At 37.9% G+C, this 22113-nt stretch overlaps 1 protein-coding gene across 1 annotated transcript in view; it reads right to left on the bottom strand.

Moving 5' to 3' along the window:
- MAEA (macrophage erythroblast attacher, E3 ubiquitin ligase) overlaps positions 1 to 22113 on the bottom strand; it is a 1186461-nt gene that overhangs the window by 791845 nt on the left and 372503 nt on the right. Inside the window, exon 4 of the mRNA XM_044062323.1 lies at positions 7758 to 7961. Coding sequence (XP_043918258.1) covers positions 7758 to 7961 — 204 coding nt within the window. The remainder of the gene's footprint in view (positions 1 to 7757; positions 7962 to 22113) is intronic.

A 22113-nucleotide genomic window follows, 5' to 3' on the forward strand; every position in this document is an offset into this window, starting at 1 on the left:
AGATGCAAAAGTAGATGACCAAAATGCTTACATTGACCAAAAAGTAATTTGAATCAATTACATGTTGTTGATAGATATGTAGTTAATTTATCTGATTATGTTTTAAATGAAACAGAAGTTTCTGTATTGAACAAAGGCTTGAAATTTATTCCTTCTGTGTTACCTAGAGTCAAAGAAATAAAATTGGACTTATTTAAATTAGTACGTAAATTGCATTTAAAGGATTATTTTAGCAATAAAAGGGATGTTAAGAGTTTTAACAACAGAAAATAGTTCCTCCAGTGAGGAAGACTTTCATTCATGCAATTCGGAAAGTGAAAATAATGCAGATTGTTTTTTGGATACCACACCGGTACCTGGTAATGTATTTATTCCACCTTTTAAAAATGAAACAATACAAAGGTTTTATCATACCATGAATCTTGTTTTAGAAAAAGAGGCTATGGATTTTTTACGAGGCAGTAAGACATTTAATTTAACCAAAGAGGAGTGGGTTATGTTAAAATAATTAAGTGAGCATGCCCAGTTAGTACTTAAGCCCTCAGATAAAGGGGGAAAACTGGTAATAATGAATTATTTTGAGTATTTAACAATGTGTAAAAACATTTAGATAATGAGCAAACCTATACAAAAGTATATATATGTCAACTTATGCAGGCTAAGAAGGAATTTGATGTTTTAATACAAAAAGGAGTACGCTTAAATTATTTTAAGGCCTCTGAAGCTAAAAACAAATTTTCAAGTAAAAACAGTAAGATGGCAAATTTTTTGTGCGTCCCTAAGATTCACAAGACTGGCAAGTTTCCACCAGGTCGCCCTATAGTAATCAGCAAGAAAATATTTTACTAATAATTTGAGTTGTTTTTTTACATAATTTCTTATCGAAAACAGTGATCAAACTGCCTTCCTATATTAAAGACTCTCTTGATTTTATGGAAAGGATAAAGCAAGTAAAATGGGAATAAGGGGTCTATTTTATAGTTTTAGATGTGGTAAGCCTTTATACTAATATTCAACACAATCTAGGAATGAGAGCAATTGAGCACTTTTTAGGAGACCATCCATGTACTCAATATATTATGGAGCTTGTTTCTGTTTAACTAAATATTTTTATTTGTGATGATATTCTGTATAGACAGAAGCAAGGAACAACTATGGGGACAGCTTTTGCTCCCATGTATGCTAATATCTTTATGGGTTTGTTGAGAATATGCATATTTATAGAAGTGTTTCTTTTTACAGAACATACATACTAGATTATTGCAGATTTATTGATGACCTCATTTTTATTTGGAAAGGAAGACAAGAGCAAGTAGACTTTTGTGCAATATTTAAATGATAATGAGTTTGCAATTAAGTTTGAGGGAATACAAACAGGAACTAAAGTTTGGATGTCACAGTGGAAGTACTGGACAATGGGAATATAAAAACTAACATCCATAGAAAGTTCGATCAACCAAACTTTTTTTTCATGCCTCTAGCTGCCACCATCCACATACATTGGCAATTCCCTTTGGGGAGATGATGAGAATTGAAAAGATTTTGTAGTGATATACAAGAATGTGCAGTAGAGACAAATAAAATAGTTTCCATGTTTCAAGAGAGGGGTTATGAAGAAAAAAAACATCAGTGAGAGTTTGAATAGGATTAACAATAAAATAAATGGGAAATTTAAAAGACAGGAAAGATTAAGTAATAAACAATCAGAACATTTTCTTGACCAAGGTAATGGAATATTTTTGTTTATATATTTAACTTGTTTCTCTGCAACTCAGGAGAAATTAAAACAATATTGGAATATTTTAAATAGAGAGGTTGTCTCTTTAAAAGATGTTAGGTTAAGGTTCTCATATTGAAGAGGACATAATTTGAAAGATTTTTTTAGTACAAGGAACTTATAGGAGACCCCATATAAAGTTAGTGCCATCAATGGTTACAAAGGGTACAAAAAATGTGGCAGTTGCTCAGTTTGTCAGCATATTGTTGATTGCTTTCCTAATATTAATGGAAAAAAGTTTCAAACACAAGGTACTTTTTCATGTAAAAGCACAGGAATTTACGCATTTAGTTGCCCGTGTGAAATGTATTATATAGGAAAGAGTAAGAGAAGTTTAAGTGATAGAGTTAAAGAACACGTGAGGGATATAAAAAATAATAAAGCCATCAGTCCAGTCGCTGAACACTTTAATACAAGTTATCAAGGGAATTGGAAAAGTTTACAAGTCACGGTCTTGGAACAAATTAAAACAGATTTTATGAATGAAGAGTGCATCAAATATTGTTTAGAAAGAAAGAATCTGTTTTAATTTTGAAATACAATACACAAACCCTTGGAGATGAATAAGGAATGCAACTGGAGGCGCTTTATTTAAGGGCAGTTGTTAGAACAATAGTTTTTATTTATATAACTGATTGATTGCATTATTGTGTGTAGTAAAGTGATATAAAAGAGGGGGTATGCTTGGGTAAAGAATGTACTCTGTAAAGGCTACTGGATTAGCCAAGGTGCTAGAGAAAATCAACTGTTCTTTTGGAATAAATTTACTTTTTGGTCAACGTAAGCATCTTGGTCATCTACTTTTGCATCTATTAGAGGTGTTGTAATTCCTGGAATTTGTTGTGGAGTTCCTAAAAGACTATTTCTCAAATCACTGGCTATGCTCCTGCACTTCCTCTGGCAAAAAATTCCTACTCTGCACTTCCATCTTCACTTACAATTACTCTCCACTCGCAGTCTGCTTATAGCAACACTATTTTGCCAATCGAGGAGCAAAATATTTATAGTACTATAACTTCAGATGTTTCAATGTTTTAGTCTTTTACTCTATTGCAACTTTGTATATATTCTGTTTTTTATTTAAACTGTGATGAAGATTTAACATTGAACTCTTTTGCAACTTTATTTTTTGCCTTTTTAGCTAGTCTATATTGTACTATAGTCCTATGTTTTAACATTTGTAACCTACTTTATGTATACTGTTTTATTACTCTTTACCTATGGTAACTTCTTTTGGGAGCTTTTCTCCCCAGGTCCCTGCTGAAAATGAGCTTCTTGCTCAGCCAGACACTACCCAGTTATCATATGCAACGAACTAACTAAATAAATATACCACGCACATCTTTTGAATGATGATACACATTCATATTTTCAAATAACTGCAGTAATGTGGACACCTGTTTACATACAGTTTGTAAAGTGGTCTTTTAAAGTATACTTGCACCCTGGAACACAACCATCACATAAATACACATTGTACGCACATCAATCTGGTAACATGCAGAACATGAAATATCCCGACAGTTGAGCATACCCACAAATACATTTCATGTTGACCTCCCAACATCTTCACTCCAACATCCACTGCTGTTATCCATTATAAGTTGTCCTGTGGTGCTTGCATAAAATACTGTGCTCTCTAGTCTATGTCTTTAGTTAGGTAGGAGGTCTAATCTCATTGCAGTTAACTGGTGTGTGTGTGTGTGTGTGTGTGTTTACTTGTTTGACATTAGAGACAGCATTATACACCAGCATGTGGGACACTGCTATTAGCATTTTCTCATCAGACACTGCTGACATTATCAGCTATAAACTTTTGCCTGACACTCTCCAAGTCGGACTTGAGCTGTGGCACTGGCTTTAAATATAGAGTCCTCTAGTTGGTGTACTTAGACAGGGTTTCTGTTCTCACTGCAGTCAAGTGGTGTGTGTGTTTGTGCACTTGTTTGACATTAGAGAGAGAAATTTACACGAGCATGTTTGACAGCGCTATTAGTATTTTCTCCTCAGCAGACACTGCTGTCATCAGCTACAGCTGATTTGCAGATGTGCAGTATTCCCACTAGTGCCGTGTTACAGACTGGCCTGTAGGCCAGGCAAAAGTTGCCATAACCTATACCATACAGATTATAGTGACAGGGCTTTCAGTCTATCAACAAACGTCGTGGCATGGTTTGTAGGGCTTGTATATTCTTGGTAAGAAATCATGGACCTTTCCTATATGGACACTAGTAATATCCTGGATGTTTCAGCGAGTTGTTAATGCTAAATCCATGTCTTTTAAATCTGTTAGATTGTCCTGACAGAGGTCATCGAAGGCATGTATGATGTGAACTCTATCATCCTGTGAAACCTGACCAGGCCAAGGCATTTGACAATCCACACAGAGTTATTCACTCAGCACTGTCAGATGTGGCCATAAACTCCACCAGATCACATACATGGCATCTAAATATGTTGAAATGTGTGAAGTGACGTACATCTCTGGTCTAATGATCAGGTCCATACATCAGGGCCATCTTATCAGGTTCATACATCAGGGCTGTCTTATAGGTCCTTTCCTGTTCATTACTTAAGTCACAGACATCAAAAAAGACATATACATCCTGTGTCCAAACAGCTGTCTGGAGTACTACAGATTGTGAGCAATCACTGACTTACAATACAGACCGTATCAACACACACCAAAGGCTGCTGCCACAGCCATGACAACACATGCGATGAAACAAAAAATGGGGGGATTTATTACGTTACAAAGACAAATGCACAAACCAAGGATAATACAGACATCACACCCTAAACAGATCGACTGGTATGGGACCTGTGTCCTGGGGTAGATGGTATGTGGAACTTCCACCAGCATGTGGTGACAGTGGTGAGTACCCCCTTGTATTTCATGCAATTACTGAGTATGTGCAGGACATCCCCATTAAAGGCAAGAATACCTCCATATTTCGCAGCCTTCATCACACCAATAAGAGTTGTAAAAGTGTGTTCATACAGAACCATCTATGGTCACTTAAAATCACATATATTGTAGCTGACACATAAGATTAATGGTGGTATTATTCTGATGTTGTCCAAGATTGTGAGCGCTTCTTTTACTGTTATCCATGAGCCTACAACTGTGTCCCACTTGTTGGACATCACTGCTGACATTACAATCATATTCAGGCAAATCAGTTTGCATAGCTTCACGATATGCACTCAATCCCAATTATACTTAACATCCCTGACAGATGTCCTCTCCACTGTTCATGTCAGAATACTTATCTTACAAAGACACGTTTCCATTGTTACGTCACCTTGTCTGACAGTCGCATAATGTACATTTTCACTGTGCAGTACGTACTGTACCATGTTGACATGTGCTTAGTGTTCCTGTTACAACTGTCTTCCACTTACATCCCTCATCGCTGTACATTATATTTCACCTCTCTTCCTTGTGCTCATCCCTACAATTCATCTGTGTTTATTTTAAAAGTCCGTGCACCGTTACATATCATTTACACAACTTGTACAGAATGCCTGGAATGGGATTCCACAATACTCTGCACTGGAAACACTGTCCTGTACTGTGTTTGTACCATTTACCTTACTATATAATAAATCCCAGTAATCATCGTGGCATTCCACGCAATCCTGCTAACCTAGTTTGCTCTATTTGTGTTACTTTGCCTGGCTTTCTGGCTGGCAACAGTGTTGCCGGCCACAAAACTGTGCTTGTTTACATTTAAACATGGTGCACAGCATGAATACGTAATCAATGCCGCTGCTCATTGCCAAACACGTAAACCCAGCAGAGATTACTGAATCCCACTGAATGACTAAACCAAAGTACTACAATTTACTGTTACAGTGATTTTCCACAAAAGATCTCAAAATCATAGCAGTCAACCATAAAAAATGTTATCAAAGGACTTAAGTCTATGAAAGATAAATCTGTTCATTAGTGACATTAAATAATATACTCAGTCATATCTAGCACTACCTATTAAAAATTCATGCACCAGCAAATCAGTAAATAAAAAAAATGTAAAGTTTAGCAATGCACTTCCAGCAAGTCAAGCAAACTGTAATCGTATATAACAAATGATCTTTAAATTTTGCAAGCAAAATTAATCAAGTTCAGTTGTAAAACAAATACATGAAATAACCAATGTTTTAAGAAACTTAGCCCCCAGGCATAATGGGATAAATCTCCAACTATGAATCAGATGACCCATGTGTTCAATTAAGAGCTGAAGCACTGGAGAATCCAGGCAGGGGAGGATGGTAGTGGACGGCTGATGTCAGGTCAGAGGTGGCATGTACACCAGCAAGCATTCGTCCTTATGTGTTAGTAATTGTAGAGCTTGCAAATTCATCAATGGGAGAGGAGTTAGACTGGGGTCTCCACTAACAATGGACTAGTTCACTCCCTACAACCCAGCTCTCACCACTGAAGGAGAGGGCAAGGCTGGTTCATCCACTCTCATAAGGGAATGAATGGGCATCAGGTCTCTTGCACTACTATATTAACAAGCCCAATGCCAGCTGGAGAGCTCTTTAGTCATGGATTTCATAACCCCTGTAGGAGGAATAAATAGACTTCTTAGGTGAAGGCAGAGGATTCACTGAGCAGTTTGCATTGATGGGAAGGGGGTGATGTAAGAATAAACGTTAAACCCTCACAGTCTAAATTTCCAGTCTTGAAAGCATGACAGAGATACCAGAGCACAGGCACAGTGAGCTAAGCTTCTGAAATAAACATATGTAAAGTCACCTAAATATCTGAACCAAGAAGCTTCAAGCTATTAAACATCAATTAGGTCAAGTAGGCAATCCAGTTAAGCATGTCCAACATCCACAGCAAAAGATTTTCACAGATAAATTAAACAGAAAGACAAATTCAACTCTGTGTCATCCAACAGGAAATCAGTTCATAACTTCAAAACTGCTACAGTTACAAGACAAATACATTAGCTATATGAAGAATTGAACTAATATTTTTAGAATATTTTAGACAACAGTCCTCTGAAATGCAAAAAGATAATCCCTTCACTTCATCCAGTTCAGCTTAATTCATTGTTATATCTCTCTGAAGCAGGAACCACTGTATCAATACCAAGACAAACGTCTGTGGATGTATCTCAAATACCATTCTGGGAAGTAATCCAGATTTGAGACGCTTAAAGTAAAAAAAGAGCAACAAAGACGTTAAACAAAAAAGTCACTTTTTATTTAGAAAAACACAATAAATGCTAGAACTACATGTGAATAATCAACAGCACGGTGCTTCTGCACAATAAGGGAAACTACAGACAATTTCCACTCAATCAAAATAACAAAATTATATATATATATATATATATATATATATATATATATATATATATATATATATATAAATAAATAAATAAATAAATAAAACAGTGGTATACACTCAGCTACCCTGCTCAAAACAATACTCACAGAACACAAAGTGAAGCTTTACTATAAGACAAAAAACAAACCAACACATTACACCAAAGAAGATGCAAGTTTAGTAGTGGTTTCATGAAAAGCAGTATTCATCAGCCTCGTATAATGGATGAAATGCTGAATGAAACAATTCTGTCCAAACAAAACAAGAGTATGCATGAAAACAGATGCACTGGAAATCAAAGGCATGCAAGAAAAGAACAAAATTTATCAACTATTCATGAAATGACACAGGTCCTACGCACGTGTCTGTGAAGTGTTTAATTTCTAATAAATGAGTGAGAGACACGTGCAATTCACCATTGTTTTTTCTTCAAAAGAAAAAGTACAGTGTAAGGTCAGAGAGACAGAGGTTTTCCAGTGACAAGAACACCTTAGAGCAACCTTCAGAACAGAAATGTAAGGCCCACTAGCATTCTTAAAACTATGCACATTGCATTGTAGATCTTCAAACTTGTGGTTGTGCACGTCTCACCTAAAACACAACAGAAAAGCGGCAGCTGTAAAATGATCTTACCTCTATCCCACTCTGCCTGGCTAGCTTTACAGCTGTATTATAGTAACCACAACGCAAAAGGTGCTCTACCATCATTCGATCCATACGTTTCTTTTTCCACATGTTCACAGAAGCTGGCTGATCAGTGCTGTGTTCCTTCAAATGATCAATTCTCCTTTTGCAGAGTTTTGCACTCTCATCTTCAGCTTGTATTGACTCAACTGCCTAAATTAATTTAAAAAAAAAATATGCATATGTATGTAAGCATACTCCAGAAAAAAATAATCAAGATCAAGAAAAATTACTTCTCAAGCAAGCTTTCATTTCAGCATTGCAATAACTTCATGGGCATGTACACAAAGATAAACAACTTTTGAAGCAAGCACTGTAATCTCATACACAAGAACACAATTACTGTGAACACTTTTCTATTTTTCTTACTATAAATCACTTAAGTTGACTAAAACCCATTAAGATTGCTGCATTTCTGTAGCAGCATGTTTCCCTCGTAAGGACTCAAGCATTCAGTACAGTTCACGATGACATAGCTACAAAACGTCATGCCAAAGAAAATCTAGATACCTGGAGTGTTGGTTTTAGGAATATTATACAACTTGCATTCAGAACAGCCATTTTATTCAAATGCCATTAAGCAAGCACAGGGTCTTTCTACTACCCACATATCCTTTGGCACGGTATCATTTTGCTTGATCATGCATTACAGGAACAGGCATCCTTGAGTGAGTGTGGGAGGGAATGAAATTTTTCAAAAGCTAGCCGGTTGCTGCATCCTTGGCAGGATACAACCCAGAGGCTACTGCAACAGTGAGAATGATGACCTTCTATTTTATTTTCTAACAGTTTGGGTATGACAGTGATACGTATACCATTATAATTTCCTGACATATCTGAAAATGAGTCAAAGAAATTTACTTATGTGATTCTGCATGTGTACAGACAGACTGTGCAATCATTAATGTCTTTGTAAGTGCAGCTGGCAGGGGATAAACAAAAAAAGCATGCGTTAACATCTACTTAATGCATCAATTACACTGTTTTTTTTTTTTTTGCTGATTGCTAACTAACAGCTGGACCATTTGCCAGCACCTGTCAAAGTACACAACTGAAAAACCAAAGACAAACTCAACTGATCATGGTTAAATCACCAAACTACAAATAAAATCACTTTCCAGCCATGAGAAATGACTCGATAAATGAGAGTCCCTGAGGAATGGTCTTAGCGAAACCTGCTCTGGACCTAGAAAAGGAATCGAGCTTGTAGTACTTCATGAAATTAAGTACAGAGGACTAAGTTGCTGCCACTAAAATACTTCGAGTCCATCCCTTTCCAAAAAACAATTAAAGAAGCCAAGGCTCTGGTAGATTGGGCAGTGAACCTACCTAGAATCATTTTGTACGGTGGGAGCAACAAAAAGAAATAGTATAAGACAACCATTTGGAAATCGTCTCCTTTGACACTATCTTTTTTTCTTACCTTCATATGAAATGAACAACTGATCAGAACTTGAGGTTTTAGTTCTGTCAAGATAATATTAGAGGTGCCTGTGGATATCCAGATTCTGTAGAATCCTTTCTAGAATGAAGACGGGGCTAGATAGTGTTGATCAAAAGTAAAATTGGATACCATTTTAGGCATAAATAAAAGGAATGTTTCTCAAGGAGACTTTACCTTTATAGAAAATAAGATAAAGCAGACATTATAAGAGCGTTCAATTCAGACACTTATTGCTTTGACCTCTGCAAAAAGACAGTAACACTGTTCTCCCACTTAAAAACCTCATTATCAGCCTAATGAGCTGGTTCAAATGGCGAAAGTGTTACGTTTTTCCAAAAGAAAATTAAGATCCCAAGGAGAAGCCACATGTTTTCTTAGGTGGATAGATATGCAGAACCATTTTTAAAAAATTCTTAACATGAGACTTTGTTGAAGGGGGGGGGGGGTTTCCATGGGCAGATAGGATGAAATGGCAGAGAAGGAAACCCTGATACAGGAGGAACAATGGCCAGGAAATTTCACTCAAGTAATCTATAACAGCAGGCAAACTGGCACTAAAAGGGTCCTTTTTATGTCTCCTTTAATATTTGCTGCATACCCTCAGAAAATAGATGCTTAAAAGGTAATAAAATTCTATCAACCTGGAAGTCAGTTGAAGTTGTTTCAAGCTAGGATGTACCAAACTGCCACTGTCTTGCGTGACTAGGTCCAGTCTGTGATGAAGCTTGTAGTAATTGCCCTTGGCAATTCCAAAAGAAGGGATAATTGCTGTTGCCTGGGCCATAAGAGAATCACCACAATGATCTTTGTAGTGACCTTCTGAATCTTCAGAACGTCCCTATCAGTAAAAAAGGTGGGAAGGCATCCTGGAACATTCCCAACCATGGGAATGAAAAGGCACCTTGTTTTCCAAGCCTGTTTACAAGGAATCCAGGAGCACAATTTTATTAGTGGTCTGCTGCAAACCAGCAAACCGGTAAACAGATCTATCTGGTCCTGCTCAGCTTGACCGGCACAGAGATCTGCTCTGATGGAATGCATGAAGCCTGTGGGGTTAGACTGCACTGAACTGGTAAATCTTAGGCTACCATGGACATTCTAGAGAGAGAGAGAGAGAGAGCAAGATCTGGTGCCCCCAGTTTGCTTATGTAACACATGACTGTGATGATGTCTGTGATCACTTGAGTCCTGGAGACCACAGATGATTCAGACAGTTTAAGTATTTTGGTCGGTTTTATTTATTCCACAGACTCTGCACTTTTACCCCATAAATACAGCTTCCCAAACAAAGTCTGTTATACCTCTTGTTATAGAATGAGTGGGGGCTGGAAGGATGGCAAAATCAGGATTCAAAGACGTCTGGCCTGTCTACCATGGCAACTACTTTTTGAAAATTCCCAAAACTAGCATCTGAAATATCAAGTGGTGTTGACGATGGGACCATGCAGACTTCAGCAACCACTGATTTTTTCTTAAGAGTCTGGCAAGATGGCTCAACAACTAACAGTTAAGATAGGAGGAGAGAAGATAAAATTTGGGATGTATAATCAATCTATAGTAAAGTCCCCAGCAACAGATGGCATTCCTGTGGAAGTCTGGGAGTTGGTAGGAAGAAACAATGACTAAGACCTAAAAGATTTTAACATTATTTTAAAAGGGGGTGCACCAAAATCTTGTAAGAAAGCTGTGGTGTCTGCATTAACTAAGGATGGTAAAGACCCATCAGATCCAGCTTCAAATATAGACCCATTTCAATTTTAAACAATGGTTATAAAGTGTTTATATCTATACTAGCTAAAAGAATGAGAAAGGTGTTACCAAAGAGACAGAGATTAAAGGGCTGTAAAAACTACAAGCATTGTTGGCAACTCCCTGCTGATTTGATATAAAGAAGCAAGGAAAATAATCTCTGTGTCTGTGTACTTGCTTAAACTGATAGAGCTGCTTTCTGTTTAACTGTTCCACTTTTTTCTGTTTTGCGGAAATCTGTTTAGCCTTGTGTTTTTGTTCTATGTGACAGACACTTAAATTACCCAGGTTGCACATTTCACGTTTTTTCCCCCTTTGGTCATTTCCTTTCTTAAGTGATACTTAAATACACAGAGTTCATCTGTGACCTTGTCTTTTCCAATAAGACTTGAGGCCTGCAAAATCTACAAGCACTGCTGGCAACTCCCTACTAGTGATTTTTTTCCCACTCAACCTCCCATTCCTTGAACTGCTTTTAAAACTTGGGGATTTTTAACCTGCTCATCCTTACTGTAAATTGTTTTTTGTAAGCTCCTCCCTTTCGACACTGCTGTTGATACATTGATTTACTTTCCCTTCCTTGTGCTTATTTTGAAAAAAATGCATTATAAATGTCTGAGTGGGGTAAACAAAAAGTACTTCAAAGTGTTTTACAAATACACAGTAGCTACATTAAAGGTTTCAAGCTTACTTCACACAAATGAAGAATAGCCCCCAGAATGGCTGTGCAAATGACAGAAGGGTCAGTTACTTTCATTCTCAGGCACCTTCCTACTCAGCTAGCATAGCCGCTTTGTTAAGTATGTACCCCACAGACATCTGAATGCAACGTAAGTGCCTCTACATCTGTCTCTGTGAAGTTTGTTCTTATAAATGTAATGCCTTTGAGCCGGTCCGAATGCAGAGCAGAAGATTATCTGCAAAGTATATAACATGGCTATTTTTTGGTAAATTTTGCACAGCAGCCATCTTAGATGCTTGTTAAAAAGAGGGAGCTGAATAGTGATTGCTAATTTTAGCTGGTTCCATTTAAAGCTGCAAATAGCTGCACAAACACTGCACAATCCAACTGACTGATCCCTTGTTATATCAGTTCTGTGTGTGTGTGTCAGGACAGACTGGCTGGAAAGAGTCAGGATTTCTCTCTCAAATATAAAGAAATAAGACATAAATGTGTTTTTTCTTTTTAAAAAAGCACAAAGAATATTGAGAGCAACAGCACTGCAAGATTTTTTTTGATTATCAGAGGTTAAACGTACACAATGTCTAAACAACACAAAACAAATTTGTTTTAACTAGGCAGCACTAAGAGCCTGCAGGCATGGAAGTGAAAGTTTCTACACACAGGTCATACTGTAGGGTCTAAAGGGAAAATGGCATACATAGATGCAAAAGAGTTAAAGTATTTAATTTCCAAGTACATATGCAAACAGTGAAAAAAAAGCTCAAGGCAGAGAATGGTCAGAAAAATCTACCTAATTTTGGCTAAAATATATGCTGCTCTATTACTGCCCCTGGCTTCCAAATTCAAAACAGAATTTGCAAAATCCTTAAAGACAGAAGGTTCATAAACGGACTTCTGTCCCATAGGTAGGCTCCAGCAGACAATGTATTAACTTGTGTAGCTTTTGCAACTACTGTTACTTTTAATTAGCAGCCAGTCCCTCTATGTATTATTTCCTATTCTAAATTAACAGAAAACTTCTTTTTCCACAGTTACATACTTCAGAAGGAAGGGGAACAGGGAGAATATCAACAAGCTACTGCCCAAATAAGGAACCATGCATTCTAGTCAATCTTCAAGAAGTATTAGATCTACAATGTAAATTTGTAGTGTCAAAATAACAGGGATTCATTTTACTGTGGTAGTTCTATACCATTCACACATTTTCATTTTGCACATTATAATTTCGCAAAAAAAAACAAACAAAAAAAAAAAACAAATGAAACAGTACAACTTATTGCCATTTTTTCTTTGATCACCACCATTTCTTATTGGATTACAATTCTCCTTACAATTAGTACAGACTTTTGGGTTTGGATTGCAGCTTGATGAACTGGTGACCCACTACTGCAATGTTAAACTGCCTTCAGCTAATTAATTTTCTCATGCATTACAGACAGCATATTTTGCCTGGCTGACATCTATGGACAGTTTAGGAGGTTTGTTACTATGGCTCATTAACATCTCATCTCATGTTATATTATATATTCATTATATTTTCTATCAAGTAATGTGCTTCAACACCACCTTAATCTGAACAGCTGTATCAGTCTTATTACTGTTTTGCTTTATTCTGTTTTGTTTGCAAGGTGATTAAGTAAACTATAATTACTTAAATTTGCCTAGGAAGGGGACAAAGTCTTAGGCAGAAATCAAAATCCAACTTCTTACTATCTTGAAATCTAAAAACATTTGCAGGTTGGTTTTCTGGTCTTGTACAAAATGGTAACGACTTCAAAAGACAAAAAGAAACAGGAATAAAATAAAAGCATCGACACTAAGGAAGCAATATGATGGTTATAGGATTGGATGATAAAGGAAGAGAATCACGGCATTTTACAGGTTCCATTTGATTCTTTGCCCTTTTCACCTCAGATTTATAACTGTATATAAGCTACTCCCAAGTTACTTACAATAAGCCCACCCTCCTAAACTTATCATAGGCAAGTACTAAGCTAGCGGCCCTTGTGGGCCATTTTAAGCCTATTCAGTTTCCCATCTGGTGCTTAAATTAACCTATTCCACTTGGCATCAACCCGCCTTATCCAGTCCAAGGTTGATAATTATATATTGCCCCTAATAGTAATAACTGGGATCAAACCACAGATAATTTGAGGAGTCCCATGCATGGGATAAAGCATTTAGGAGCGGTCTCTGTCCCTTAATAGTACAGGTAGTCATAGCCTTAGCCTAAAGTTTCTAACACCCATTTACAGATCCAAGTTCCATATGAATACGGACAGTCATGAGCTTTATGTGGATGGTGGGTCTGTTCTAGAGCAACATTATCCTTTGCAAGATATACCCGTCCCTTCTAACTGTTCTGTTGATGTTGAGGAAGAGATTTAAAACCTTAAACTGAAGCCATTTGACTTGAGGTGCAGTAGGTCCATCATTATTGGGTCGGGAAATGCATTTTATGTCAAACATAGGTCACGTTTTAGCATTCTGTAAAATACAGAGTATAGTAACAGGGCTTTCACTGATCCATGCAGAACATTGTTTAGGTCTTGTAAACTCATCTCTGTGGGCATTCCAATTAATGCATGTGTCTGGACAAATGTATGCCAGAAGAGGCATAATACTCAATAACTGGCCTACTGAGAGCAGAGTAAACAGGGACAATGTCATTTCTAGATCTAGACACATTCCCTTTGTTTATAAGCTGCACAACATAAGGACTTTTTTTACATTGGACATATGTTGATCGAAAGTTAAGTCACTATCCACATAAGTTCCCAAACCTCAAACAACTTGGTCAACTCTCAGGAGTGCACTGCGTGTGGTAGCTCCTCAGGGTAGATGACTTCCCAAAGGACACAATGCAGTTTTTGGTATTCAGTTTCAGTTAATGATTTTTTTGTACAAGTTATTTGTTGGGGACAAACATTCCTGAAGGATGGCCAAGCCATTTGGTGATTCAAAGTTCCTGGCTTACAGTCATCTGCAAGCTTAGTCAGCCAGTACCCTTTGATATTGGCTTTCACTTCAGAGAAGTAGATGCCAAACAGGAGAGGTCCCAGCACTAAACCCTGGGGGACTCCACTTATGAATCATGCTTTTGTGCACGTAGCTTCATCTATTTTGATCTATCTGTGTGCTAGTTGGCAACTGCAGGTGATGTAGAGACGTATTTCCATTTTATTTAGCTTTTGTGCTATGAATGAGTGATTCCACCCTCTGAGGGAAAATCCATTTGGCCACAAGATCCCTGTTGCTGCCTTGGTTTACCATCTTGAGCTCCATTTCTTGTATCTACTCCACAACAGCCTGCACCTTTTTGATACATGGTCCCAATATAAGTGATGCTAGGTCCCCCCCCACCAGCTGCATCTCCAGCACTGACCATCTGTAGCAGGAAATGAAGCCTAGTTTGGTAAATAAATACCTGTGCAGATAGTTACATCCAAACATTCTAAATCTTCTAGGTTTTGTTGCATATCTAGGTGTTAAGCATATTCCCTCCCATTGTTCCGCATTATAAGTTTTTAAACACGTTCATTAAATTACCACTTAAGACAGACACTCGTACATTGACAGAAAACAAACCACATCAACATGTGGCATATGTGCATTATACATTACATATATAGGTTTTCTTTCTTAATTATTCACTTCTACTTTACATAAATTACTCAATTCCTGCTTTCCCTTAAACCTGACTTATAGGTTCATAGGTTCATACTAGGCTATCTGCCCTAGGGCATTTATAAGCCTAGCCAGAGTGTGTTTGGCTTTCGCCACCCATTTTAAATGAATTTTGCTATGCCCTTTTTTGAGGTACTGTGCCTCTGTCTAACAGTGACACAGAAGTGATACCCGGGGTAAACCTATGATCTCCCATCCACTCATCAAGATTCCTCTTGAAGAGAGTCAATGAGGGACTCTGCCTAACCTGGACTGGGATTTTATTCCAGAGTGAAGGGAGCCTCTGGGTTATGAATCTGTCCCTCCAGCATGTCCTATTTATTTCAGTGCTGAGGTTCAAGTCTCTCGAGCGCGTAGCTCGATGGGATTTGGATTTTCTGAGGTGCAGCATGTCCATTAATTCCGGGTTGGACATGGATTTATATGTCAGGCACAGATCGCCTCTGAGCAGGCAGTATATGCCACTGAGTAGAGCTGGAGTTTCTTTAACCGGGCAGCATATGGCATCTGTTTGAGCCCTTTGATCCTGTTGGTGAGGTACTTTTGGGGTCTTTCCAGTTGCTGCAGATGTCTGGTAAGGTACATCCCAAAAGGGGCATTGTACTCAATTATGGGCCTGATGAGGGATGAGTAAAGAGGCACGATGACCTCCCCTGATCTAGATGTGAATCCCTTCATGATTAGGCGGGCTATATAAAATGTTTTTCTAACCACTTTGGCCACGTGGTTGCCAAATGACATATTGCTATCAACTTGGGTCCCCAAGTCCCTAATTACTTCTTCTGTACTTAATGGATTACCACCCATGTGGTATCTTATATTATTATTATTATATTACCTATGTGGTACTTATCCTCTTGAACATTACTCTGCATGAACTGTTCCAACAAATTCCATTTATTTATGTAATTTCCTCCTTCCCTTTTCCATCCCATCTCTACTTCTTTTATCTCATTTACAATATTCAGTACTTAAAGTACAGCTGGTTTTGATTTTTATTTCCATTCTCTAGTGAATGCTTTTTTTGACGGCCAATAGCATTGAACTTAGTAAAGCCCAACTACGTATAGACAATACAGACACTGTGTCCCAGCTAAAAAATAAATGATTAAATAATTTCCTTAGTTACAATCATTTGCTTTCCCATCAATTCTGACAAAGTCCTCTGTATGAAATTTTTAAAAACTGCCAAGGTATTACATTCTGGGAAAAAAAATATTGTTTTCAGTTATCTCTCTCTTTTCCATCATACCACCAGCATTTGTTATATTACCTAAGGAAATAGGCTCTGAAGTCTGCCTGAGGTATAAAAATAATTATGCAAAGACTACATGCAAAAACCCTAAGCCTTCTGGACTTTGTTGCACACTTGAGAGTTATACAGATGTCCTTCCTTCGTCCCTTTGGAAAATGACTTTCCAGACTGTCTTCCTAATCATTTCTAATGTCCTCTGATTTATTCTTAATATCACAAAATATTTTGTAAGCCCTACTGATTATCCCTCCTTTTAATAGCAGCTTCTGTTCCTGTACAGACTAAAAACTCTTCCAGAGGTGGTCTTTCACTTACCAATTCCCCATACTTTTCTGCTTCTTCTATAATCCAATGTCAATACCTCATAGGGAAGGCAGTCTATAACCTGCAGTCCAAACTTCTGCTTCGCCTCATTATACTCTATTACCTTTCCCTCTGGTTTTCTACTCTCAATACCTTGGTTCCTTTGCTAATTTTCCCCAATAAATTCCAGCCTCCACTTGCCTACTTTATATATTCCTACTTGCAGTAAGCCCTATTGGCAAAATCTCCTTTCTCCATTTCTTAGAATACTTTTTGTGACATTATGAATATAACATTCTGTATTTTTGTTGTTGTATTCCTTACATATCTGCATCCAAAATCCTACATATTTACAGCCTATGTCATACTATCCATATGCATAATCAAAAGTTTCCAAATGCTTCAGTTTTTGCATTATCTTTTAAGTCTATTGCCACATATCCTGAGCTGCCATAATGGAATCTTTTTTAATCCATACACCTAAATAACTCATCTCATGTCCCGATAAATACTGATATTGCTGAAATAATTCATGTGCGGGTACATAGTTTACCACTATAGCCTTTGATTTAGCTCTTAGGTTTGCATCCCAAAAAGATCTGAAACTGTCTCATATTATTCAACAACACTGAAATGCCCACTTCTGAACTTACCAAATATAAAATAATATCTGCTGCAAATAAAGCTAACTTTCCTTGATTAACCATTTTGAGTCCCTTACTTTCTTTGCCACTGGTTATAAATATAAAGCAAACAAAATGGGGAAGAGGCCACCCCTGCCTGGGTTCTCTGTTGAAACACAGCCTGTTGGAAAGGAAACTTACCATCTTAATTATTGCCTCCTAATTAACCCTATTATTCTATCTAGAAATGCAAAGGATTCCACTGACCTACTCAAAATCTCAGCCAAATCTAGTGAATGCTTTCTCTGCATTAATACCCATCAACAATGTAAAAAAATACCATTTTGCTTCCCTCTGGATCATCATTGTTTTACTAATGTTGTCAAAGGTTTGCTTCCCATGCACAAAACCATACTGAACAATACGAATCACATTTTTTTAGCATATGTAGACACGATCACTGTCCAAAACTGAAATGGGTCTATATGAAGCAGGTTCTAAAGGGTATGTACCCTCTTTGGGGAATACGGCCATCATAACTTTTTTCCTCAAGATGCTGCCCCCCCCTTAAAATACTGTTAAACAAAACCTTACAGATCTTTAAGACTTTTCTACTCTCCTAATTTCCAAACTTCCAGAGGAATACTGTCTGTTCCTGGGGATTTCCCCATTGACTGACTGATTATATATCATAATTTATATCTTATCTCGTCCTATTTTATTAATTGTTGAGCCTCATCTTCTTCTAACCTTGGCATAATTAAGTCTTTGATAAATATTTCCATGTGTGCCTTTTCTTGGTTTTGACATTCCTCTGTTTTATACAAATTTTCAAAACATTTTTGAAATATTTCTAATCGCTATAGAAATAGGCTCCATGACTTGGGTGACAACCCTTTCTGTTGCCTAAGTAGTCATTCTAATTTTTGGGGGCTCTGGAATCATCAAAAAATAGTTGCTTAACAGCAACCTTTCTAAACTCATATGTACATTATCCAAATAGTCTCTTATTTTCCCTTTAGCACACCACAGTTGCTCCTATTCTTGTTCCCTCAGATTTCCTTTATTCTGCAACACTAACTCTTGTCAGCCCCTCTAAGTAATTCTTATTACTTACTTCTCATGTCTCTTTCACTTATTTCTACCCCATTGTTAAACCCTTTTTTTCATGTTATCCCATTCACTAACTATGTACAAACCAAAGCAACGAACACAACTACTGGAGAAACAAATATGAGACTATATGCTGTCTCAGCTAAATAAAACTGATGAAGTCTGTATTGCACAGATGAAAGCGCTTAACTGATGTTTTAGTTTTTATGTGTGTTCACATTAAAGTTTTCTTCTACTTGACCGGGTCCAGTTTCACTCGTACTGGTTTATTTAACTGAGACAGCATATAGTCTCATATTTGTTTCTCCATTCACTAACTATACTTTGTGAAGAAATTTCTACCTTCCCTAATAGATCCTGGATTGCATCTACAATCCTTTCCATAAATTCCTTTCTTTTTTAATAGGTAGGTAGGAAAGCACAACTGTTTAATTTTTACTTCATTACCTTGCATCTTTACCTTTATTCACCATCCCATCTAGGTTTTGAAAAGTAGCGTGCAGGCTTAGTCGAATAAGGCAAAGGAAGTATTTAATCCAAAAATAATTTAATGAACACGAACCACAATATTATAAGACTGACATCCGAATATTGAAATGTTCGGATGTCAGTCTACAATATTGTGGTGAGTTTAACAGTCTTGTTACATCAGTTCTGGTGTTGTTGTTCGCTATTGATCTTTACCTTTACTTCAGATCACGCACCAATAAAAATTGCTAGTGGATGCAAGCTACAGCTTTCAATTAAATAAGCATGCTCCTGTGAAACATGAATTCTATCCGGTCTAGAATGTGAATTATCTCACTTCCTACTACTGAATTTACATCTTCCACACCAAACATCCTCATATATTTCTTAATAAATTGACCATCCTTTGTTATATATGATCATAGAAGGTTACTAGGCTAATGGTCCTGGGGTCCTTACAAGCCTAGCCAAGACTTTATCTCCAAAAAAGAAACCTCAGTCAGCACCTGTTGCCCCTGTCAATGAGGGACACAGGTGGATCCCTGGGACAAATTTGTGGCTTCCCATCCACTCAAAGCTGTGCTTGAAGAGGGTCAGCAACATACTCTGCTTGACGTGTATGGGAAGTCTATTCCAGAGACGAGGTAGCCACTGGGAGACAAACCTCTCTCTCCAACAGGTTTTGTTAATGTCGCATATTAGAGTTAGGCCTTTCAAGTGGGTAAAGAGCAAGGATCAAGACTTACGGATATGGAACATCTCTAGCAGGGCAGGCACAGAGATTGCCTTGTAGGTGAGGCACAAATCACCTCCAAGCAATCATTACTATACTGAGTAGAGTGATAGTGAGTTGAGCCTGTCCACATAGCACAGGTGTTGGAGGCCAACTGATTCTCTTTGTGAGGTATTTCTGTGGCCTTTCCAGCTGATGCAGGTATATGGAGAGGTACACACCAAACAGAGCATTGTACTCAACTACTGGTCTAATGAGGGAGGAGTACAAAGAGGCAATAACCTTTTTTCTGGATGCAATCCCTTTACTTATGAGATGAACCAAGTAAAAGGCTTTTCTGACCACTGATTCATGACTCGTCTTGAATGTGAGATTGTTGTCAACCTATGTACCGAGGTCTCTCACCGCAGGTTGTCTGCTTAGGAGGTTCCCGTTGATGTGGTAATCAGTAGGGACCTTGTTTTTGCCGAATGGTATAATACATTTTTTTTTGTATTCAACTTAAGGCCATGACTTTGGCACCAGTCATATGTTGCTGTGAGACCCTCTTGTGGTATGTTAACATCATTTGGGGAGTCAATGACAGCACCCAACTTACAGTTGTCTGCAAAGTTGGTCAGCCACAGGCCTTTTGGCTTTGCCTGGACCTCTCAGAAGTAGATGCCAAACAGTAGGGATCCCAGGACAGATCCCTGGGGAACATCACTAGTGACAGGTCTGCTGTCAGAGATGGAGGTGCCTATTTTGACCTTATGGGTCCTATCAGTGAGCCAGTTGGCCCCCCACCTGATGAGACAGGGATTTACACCAGGTTGTGTTAGCCTTTCAAGGATGCTCAAGTTTGGGATTCTGTTTTACGTCTCAAGTCATTCACACCAACATGGAAATTGACAGAGTCATACTTGTACCTCTTTTGGAGAGACTTGTGTGAATGTGTAATGTGGCGGATTCTGGTACCTGACAAACCAGACCGTAACCTTCTCCTTGTCAAGCCTGGTGAGGGGGACATTGGTGTGTACATTTGGATTACTGTTATGCCTTATGGGATGTGTTTGAGATACACTGGTGTGTTGTCTGCTGTCTGTGATGTGTTTGGTGTTGTGTGTAGAATGTTTATGTGTGTGTTTTGGAGGACTCTGCCGTTTAGGTAAATTTTTATTGAGAACCTCTGCATAGGTGGGTATGTGCTGTGCTTGGCTATGTGATGTGGGTGGGTATGGTGTTTGTACTGGCAATCTCCTCTTAGTCAGGAGTAATGACTGTGGCGCAAGACAGCATGGATTCCAAGTTACTGATGTAGATGCATTTCATGCAATTAGAATTATGTGCTTGGAGAAGAGGGTTGTAAGTGAACATGAGGCAGTTGCTACACTGTCTCAGTATGCCCATTTTGACCAGGCTAGCCGGAGAAACTGATGGGAATTGTCCAGATATAGTGTTCTGAAAACATGGACCGACTTGAGGAGAGATGATTTTTATAAGGGTTTGTCCACAACAGTGTAGACCACAAAAACCTTAAATACAAAATGACTGGCCCGAAAACCAAGTGCTGAAACCAAAACTAAAAGGCTTAGAATAACAGACAAATTGAATCAGGCTACTAACAAGCAGTAATAAATGCAGCAGAATAAAATCACTTGAACACTTAAGAGCAAGCAGCAAAGCAAAATAAGGTGGTAAAGTAGGAAGAACACAACTACAGTAAAAACAACTGAATTTTTAAGTGGAGAGGGAGGAAACAAAAGATAATTCAAAATTAAGAAATTAAGGGGGTTGGACTTCCCAAATGCTCTCTCTGTACACAGTAGAATGAGCTGATGATACAGGACTGGGAGGAGTGTCCAAAATCAAAGAAGCAAGGGGGCAGTCTTTTGTACTCACTAGAATGAGCAAATGAGTTGGGACTGGGAGGAGTGTCCAAAATAAAATTTACAGCAGGGGTGGGCATTCCAAAGCCACCAAGTTTAAGAATACACCACCACATGGGCGGGAGGATAAAATGCAGACACAGACCGACAATATTCAATCAAGTAAATAAATAAATGCAATACAGTTTTGTTAACAAAATGCAGAGACCAGCAATATTCAATCCCTTCAGTTCCCTTTTAGGTCCTTCTGATACATCCTTACCATTGTAAATCAAATTGCAGTCAGTCTCTCACCTATAAATAAAAAAAATCTGCTTTCATCAGGGAATATTAAGCCGCATAACAGTAGGTTTTGGTGGACTATAACAATAAGCCAG

This window comes from Protopterus annectens, chromosome 2.part1, assembly GCF_019279795.1.
Source record: "Protopterus annectens isolate FY-2018-M chromosome 2.part1, PAN1.0, whole genome shotgun sequence".
Lineage (NCBI taxonomy): Eukaryota > Metazoa > Chordata > Ceratodontiformes > Protopteridae > Protopterus > Protopterus annectens.